General features: G+C 39.1%; 1 protein-coding gene across 1 annotated transcript in view; it reads left to right on the top strand.

The window, feature by feature from the left end:
- Nucleotides 1–4,936: 4,936 nt before the first annotated feature.
- Nucleotides 4,937–8,187, top strand: part of LOC143301830 (nucleolar complex protein 2 homolog) — a 30,346-nt gene continuing 27,095 nt past the window's right edge. The window contains exons 1-2 of the mRNA XM_076616238.1: nucleotides 4,937–5,014; nucleotides 7,902–8,048. Of these exons, the coding sequence (XP_076472353.1) occupies nucleotides 4,956–5,014; nucleotides 7,902–8,048 (206 nt within the window). The 5' untranslated portion in view covers nucleotides 4,937–4,955. The remainder of the gene's footprint in view (nucleotides 5,015–7,901; nucleotides 8,049–8,187) is intronic.

The raw sequence follows: 8,187 nt of genomic DNA, 5'->3' as shown, positions 1-8,187 counted from the left end.
TTCCCTCCAAGGGCTGCAGTGACCGTGACAGGGTCATGTCCGACCCTCTGGAAATGGTTAAGGACTGACAGTATAGTACAGTACAGTACAGTACAATGCAACGCAATACAATGCAATGCAATGCCATGCAGTGCAGTGCAGTGCAACACAAGACAAGACAATACAATACAATACAATGCATCTTCCCTCCAAAGGCAACAGTGACTGTGACAGTGTCATGTACAACCCTCTGGAAATGGCTGAGGACTGACAATACAGTACAATACAATACAATACAGTGCAATACAATACAATACAATACAATACAGTACAGTACAATACATTCAACATTGTCATATCTGACCCTCTGGAAGTGGCCAAGACTGATTGATATAGATACTTCTGTAGCACCTATCATCAGTCAGACCAAACTCTTAAGTGCTTTACAAACACATAGATACTGATATGGCACCTATCACTGGTCAGACCAAACCCTAAGCACTGTACAAACACCTAGATACTTTTATAGCACCTGTCATCGGTCAGAGACCAAACCCTAAGCACTGCACAAACGTTAAGTTATTTGCACAACAGGCTGCTTACCTGGGTAGAGCTGACTAACAGCTACCTTTAGGTGCACCATCATTTGTTTCCTGTGTCATTCAGTCAATCTTTAGTCACGTGTGCATGTGGGCATGCACACACATGCACATGCACGAACACAAACACAAACACTCGCTCACACTTACTTCTGTGGAGTTTGAAAATCACTGACTTCTGAGTCACTCTGTATGTCACTCTCCAGATACAGCAGATAGAAGGTGGCTGAAATCTGCCAAATTGTTGCCAGTTTCCTTGTTGCTGTTAATTTCTGATTTCTGCTGTGTTTTTTTTTCTTCTGTTTTTCCTGTAAACTAAAACATTTTTGATAAAGTAATGGTAACCTTTTTTCCATGTACATGACAAATAACGGGGTATGAAAAGTTTCAGTGTCAACACTTATTTAACCCTTTGACTGCTGAACTTATGTGAAATTAGACCAGTGTGACGGGCGCAGTAGCCGAATGGTTAAAGCATTGGACTTTCAATCTGAGGGTCCCGGGTTCGAATCTCGGTGACGGCGCCTGGTGGGTAAAGGGTGGAGATTTTTCCGATCTCCCAGGTCAACATATGTGCAGACCTGCTAGTGCCTGAACCCCCTTCGTGTGTATACGCAAGCAAAAGATCAAATACGCACGTTAAAGATCCTGTAATCCATGTCAGCGTTCGGTGGGTTATGGAAACAAGTACATACCCAGCATGCACACCCCCGAAAGCCTACATGGCGGGGTAAAAACGGTCATACACGTAAAAGCCCACTCGTGTATATACGAGTGAACATGGGAGTTGCAGCCCACGAACAGGAGGAGGAGGAGACCAGTGTGGCATATACAGGTTTTTTTTGCAGTTACTGTTTTGACAGCTTGTAAGTGGTGTAATTATTTTTCATGAATAGAAGTAATGCATTGTGGAAAGGATAAGGTTGAAATAAAGAGTGATGACTGGCATCCAAGCCAGTAAGCTCAGTCTTTTCTCAGCGAATTGACAAAACTTTACTGATGAGCATGCTTGTTAGCAGCAGTCAATGGCTTAAATATTTGATGTCTGTTCACTTGTCGGACAAATTACAGATGAATATTACATATGTATCAGTCTTTTGAAACACTGACATGTTCAGTGACTGAGAGACTGAATGTGTAAATAGCTGAAACAGACAGTCATGCGAAAAGTATTCTGTGATATATATAATTATATATATGACTCATAGAAAGGTGCTATTGACACATTGAAAGGTGCTGTTCTTATTACCTTTAAACTGCATATATTCAGTGCTGTTTTGAAAATTTTTCACCAAGATTGATACTGCTGTTGTCTGTGTTTGTGTGCTGTTCACTTTAACCACTATTCATACAGTGCCATTTGAGAATTGGTGTATAGGTGTGTACAGATGATTATCTTTGAGACCTCCATTGAAATGGACAGGAGCCATCTATGTACGCTGTGAGTTTAAGAAAGTATTGCCTTAATTTATGTATGAATCACTTAGTAGCTGTGAAGGTGATATAAAATGTGGTAAAAATACACATGAAAAAAAATTTTCCTTTGCAGTTTTTAACAGCATTTCCAGATGGTACAAAAGGAAAAGTCAGTGGGGGTTTTTTTGTTGTTTTTTTTCCTCTTCTTTTTTTCTTTTTCTTTTGCCTTTGTTGTTTTATTGGTTCTAATGATATTTTTCACAATCCTAGGAATATCTGAGCAGAACTGAAGGTTAATAATAACAGTATGAATATGTTACAGACTGTTCCAGGATAGCATCAAACTATATTTCTTTTTAAATGAATTTATACTCAGGCAGTGATGTTTTGAAAATTGTGTAACAATTTTTTTCCTTAACCCATTCCTGCACTGAGAAAAATTTGGGACATGCTTACACACACACACACACACACACACACACACACACACACACACACACAAGATAAACAACAAACAAAAAACCCCATCTTATTTTGGTATGTTCATCTGGTGTTTTGTTAACTGTTGTATAAACAGTTGTTCTAGTTCAGTATTATTGTGGGATCTTTCTTTTTTTTCAGCTCACTTCTTTGTTTTACTTTGCCTGGTGTCATGTTATGATCAACTTTTATCTTATGATAAACTTATTTGTCATACAATATTGTTTAATGTTAACATTATGTTTGCTTTGTTCAGCTCAGTATTAGTTTATGTGGTTTGCTTGTTTAATACTTGTTACAAATTTATAAATTGTATTGACTTTTATCACAGTTATGATTGTTGATTGTTTCCATTAAATTTACCCATTTGTTCAGTTAATAAACTGTTGAATTCAAAAGATTGTGTTGCTTGTGTTTCTGGAGTGTGGCAACGGTTCTGCTCTTTCTCAAAATCAGCATGCAGGAAATTTAACACAAAGAGATTTATCATGCTGAATTTCTTCTTCTTTTTTTGTTTTTGTTGTTGGTGTCATAATTGTGTGTGGGTGTTTACATGGGTATATGATATGAGCCACATATGTATGCTCACGTGTCTTCATGTGTGTGCTTTCATGTATATGTGTTTACAAATATGTTTATACTAGTTATAGAAGCATTTTTACAAAATCATTATTACATGTTAAAATCATCTTCACATATTCTTTTGAATGACAACCGGTTGGAGCACAATTTCATTATCATAATCCATGGTGATCTCATAGTTAAATGGTAAACATCCTATAGCCATTTACAGCCACTGTGGTATATCAACTGTATCTAGGACTTGATTTGGAAAGGCAGGGCCCAGTCATTTTTCTTCCACCATTTTTACCTTTTCCAACTGAAGTCAGGTACCCTTTCCCACCTGAGTGGAGTGAGGAAAGTCGGAGTAAAGTGCTGGAAAGGCAGGGCCCAGTCATTTTTCTTCCACCATTTTTACCTTTTCCAACCGAAGTCAGGTACCCTTTCCCACCTGAGTGGAGTGAGGAAAGTCAGAGTAAAGTGCTGGAAAGGCAGGGCCCAGTCATTTTTCTTCCACCATTTTTACCTTTTCCAACCGAAGTCAGGTACCCTTTCCCACCTGAGTGGAGTGAGGAAAGTCAGAGTAAAGTGCTGGAAAGGCAGGGCCCAGTCATTTTTCTTCCACCATTTTTACCTTTTCCAACCAAAGTCAGGTACCCTTTCCCACCTGAGTGGAGTGAGGAAAGTCAGAGTAAAGTGCCTCTCCCAGTGACTAAGCACCACGGCCAAATGGGGCCTGGAACACCGATCACTGGGGAACACTGTCTAACCAGGTCTGTCACGGCAGTTCTAAAGTTCAAGGGTCATTGACAAGCCTTCACTGTTGGCTGCAGTGAACTGAGCAAGTTGTGTAGGGGTTCACTCATTGGCTGAGTGCTGAACAAAACAACTGAACCTGCATCCCCATGTAACAGATATAATATCAGAATGAATTATTACAGTGTGTCTGTGTGTGTGCATGAGAAAGAGAAGACAACATTCTTTATTTTGTGGGACAATAAGTAAGCATAGGTGTGCTATTTCCCCCATTCCAACCTGCCCAAAATAGGGTCTCCACTCCACAACACTAAATAGTTAAGGCATAAGCGTAATATTTATTAGCATATATAAAGAAAAAAAGAAAGACACTTGCCAGTGTAAGAATAGTTCCGTGTTTGGAAGGAGCGAGAGATTAAGAGCCAGTGCTGTGACTGCCCCAAGCATGTCATCTTTCAAGACTAGGTTAGACGCTCATTGGGCCAACTCTTCAAGTATTTATGATCCAGTATACTATCTTTAAACCACGCGTGCTGGTGTACTGTATCTAACTGAACGATGAACAAGCCTTCACAGGACTCAAACGTCTGATTCCAGTTCAAGAGGGGGACAGTGCACACTCACTAGTGTAAGAATAGTGCCGTGTTTGGAAGGAGCGAGAGAATAAGTTGTAAGGAAGAGAAAGAGAGATGACTTGATGGGGAAAAACTATTAACATGTATACACATTTTGTATTAAACGGGAATAATGCGTGATTTCAAATAACAGGGTACTGGGAATGACGATCCACACATACACTGAGAGAGAGAGAGAGATCGTATGCATAGACGATCAGCCTACACGCACGTGTGTGTGTGTGTGTGTGTGTGTGCGCGTGCGCGCGCGCGAGGAAGGGGGAAGGGGGTGGGGGGAGGTGTGAAGAGTCCGACTGTTTTGTGGTCACAATGCCGAATTTTCGAACAATGATACGAACAGAAAAATATTTTGCTCTTTCATCATGAGGGGTATGATAGAAAAACAAACCAGACGGTTAGAAGGAATTCAAATTATTAGGTATGTGTTTTTTGTTTCTATCTATATTTTTTCATTGTGAAGTTAATGCTACGAAAATAAAAGTATAGACATTTCAACAGAGGGTAGTCGTCATTTCCGGTCAATAAGAAAATGGCAGCTACCATGAAGTCCACGAGGCCATCGTCAATGAAGAAGATGTCGAAGAAAAGGTATGGTTGACATCCACTTAATAAGGCGTACTCTGATATGATCCATAGACGTGTGCAGTCTGGTGTATTGTAAAACAGTTGAATATCAAGCGTTCAGTCATCTAATCACATTCAACGATTCTTTGATGCATGAAAACATGACTTTTTGAAGCACGTGTTTGTTGATGTCACGATACGACGATTGTTAGCCAAATAGCAAATAGAAATTTATACAACATGCGTTTTGTTTGTTTGTTTGTTTGTTTCTTAAGCACTTGTTCGTCTTCAGTTGATATCCTCTCGAATAGTCAAGAAGATTCCTGTATCACTTCTACTGTACCAGTGAAAGGAGTTTTGATTGTACTTTTACAGTTTTAGTTTTAGAATTCACTTTTATTTAGGGTTTACTTAGAATATAGAATTTTCTATTACCTCAATAAGAGAAATTCATGTGTAGTGTATAAACAATAGACGAAAATCAGTCATTCAATGTAAACACATAAAAGACATGCTGAAAAGTGACATGCTAAGTAAGTTCATAAGGATCTTTTGTACAGTGATCACAATCATTTACATGTAATGATTACATACTTTCACAGTCATTCATCGTAAATACGTAAGGAACATAAAATGCATAGATACAAAGTTAATGCTAATCAATCTCATACAATAATCACAAATCAACCAGTGCGATAAGCACATTGCACAGAAAGAGAACATGAAAATATCATATTATAGTTAAAACAACGACCTACGTGATTAAAACCAGTTGTTATTCAACAGTATTTAAAATCCATGCACAATTATATATTTCACATAACCTGCATGCGCATGCACGCACATGCACACACGCACGCACACACACACACACACACACACATGATATACATGCACACACACACGCATGCACCCACACACACACACACACACACACACACACATACAAACATACACGCACACACATCTACACACACAACCCCCCCCCCCCCCACTTGTCTCCCCTCCCACACACACACACACAATGACATGCATGCACACACATATAAATATAGATCTCCCAACAGACATGCACACATGTATGCACACACACACTCAACGCACACACACACACGCATCTACACTACACACACACAGAAGGCCAATTTTTAAAATACTTCTGTGCCAATTGGTCAGTTTTTTAAGGAATGAATCGACTGGGGTATGAAACTTTGGATTCTAAAGGTTTTCAGTTTGGGAAGTCAATAGCATTTCCCTGAAGGTAAAAGTTCATAATATTTTGAAAGAATATGGCTGTCATCACTTGTGATCTTTGTTGATTTTTCTTTCACATGCTGTTTGTACAGCTCATTCAGAGGTTCTTGTTTGACCCCAACTATTTTGGTGGACACGTTCACAATTTTGCTCAAAGTATTTTTGTTCTTCACATTTAAACTTCCGTACCAGCAGATAAAAGAGAAAGTTACAACCAATTCAATGAAGCATCGGTAGAAACCTTGGAGAATTTTAGGATTGACCTGGATATTTCTAAGCTTCTGTTAACACTACAGTGGATGCGAGACTGGTATGTTTTGGATGTGATATGTATTGGGTGTAAAACTGGGTTTTTCATCAATTATTGTACCCACTGATAATAATATTAGATAATAATATTAGATTTGGCATACCAAATGTCCTTTAATAATTATTAAATGATAATAAAAGAACATTTGGTTCGCCAAATCTACTGATACAAAAAGCCATGGGTGTTTATGATGAAAAATACTATGACATATATGCATACTTAATACCAAAAACACACGAATGCACTGCCACACACAAATTTATCCTCCCGCTCCATCTTCAACTCACAAACCGACACCCACTCCTCTCAAGATGTAGACACACACACACACACACACACACACACACACACACACACGTGTGTAAACACATCTTGGCCGTTCAAGGCATATGAACATGTGTACGTTTGAAAATAGTAAAAATAACAGAAATGAAAAATTAACTTGACTCAAACATAAATTTGAAGACAAGGACTGAAGGAGTTATTGCTGAATTGAATGGCTGGAAATAAATGAGATTCAAAGTGGTTCAGAAAGAAGGGCAAGAAACAGTATGACAAACAAGAAACGGGAGTGAGTTCCATGCCGAAGAAGCCTGGAAAGAGAAAGTATGATTTCCATATGATCTGGTTCTGTAGGAGGGAATTTTTAAGAGACTGTCATCACCTGATCACCGGAGCTGGCAAGATGGAGAGTAGAAATGAAGAAGCTGAAAAAAGTAAGGATACAGGCCAGTCTTAAATTTGTAGCACAGGAGAGAGTTTGTAATCTGTTCTTTTCTCAGTAGGAAACCAGTGGAGGGAATGAAGGAGAGCAGATTTGATAGAATGTAAGTTAAGCTGTGCAGCATGGTTTTGGACTCTGTGAAGTCTGGATAACAAGTAGTTGGGGCATCCAGTGAGCAGAGAATTACAGTAGTCAAGCCTAGATAGGACCAGGGAATAGACAAGGGTTTTGTTGCATCCTGAGACAGAAAGTGCTGAATAGAGCTTACTGTACATAACTCAAGGTAACAAATTTGACAGTGGCCTTTCAACGAATTTTGCTTGACTGACTTGGATTTTATTTTGTCATCACTTGATGAAATGGCCTTTCAGATCCTTTTACTTATCACGGCGTGTGCGTGTTTATGTGCGTGCACACACACACACGCACGCACGCACTCACGCATGCACACGTACACACATGTAAATAAAGACACACACACACACACACGTGCGCGCGCGCACACACACGTACACACATGTAAATAAAGACTCATATTATCAACATATAATCATATATTATTCATATTATCAGTTATTCTAAAATCATAAGCAGTCTTGTGACATAAACTGCTTTATTTTCAGGAAACTGGAGGATATGAGTGTGGATGAATTCTTCATGAATTCAGACTCGGATGATGATTCATCGGAGGCATCTTTCTCCCAGCAGCCAGCCCCCTCCAAAGTGAAGAAGACGAAACAGATGACTTCAAATGGAGATGATACAAAAGGGTACAGTGTTGGCATTGTTTTGTGTACTCTGTTGGTCATTGTATTCTCAGTTGTATTGTTTGTTTTATCGAAAAGAACTGTTTGTCACAACAGATTTCTCTGTGTGAAATTTGGGCTGCTCACCACGGCGCTTCAGTGC

This window comes from Babylonia areolata, chromosome 28, assembly GCF_041734735.1.
Source record: "Babylonia areolata isolate BAREFJ2019XMU chromosome 28, ASM4173473v1, whole genome shotgun sequence".
Classification (NCBI taxonomy): Eukaryota; Metazoa; Mollusca; class Gastropoda; order Neogastropoda; family Buccinidae; genus Babylonia; species Babylonia areolata.
This window is presented reverse-complemented; position numbering and strand designations above follow the sequence as displayed.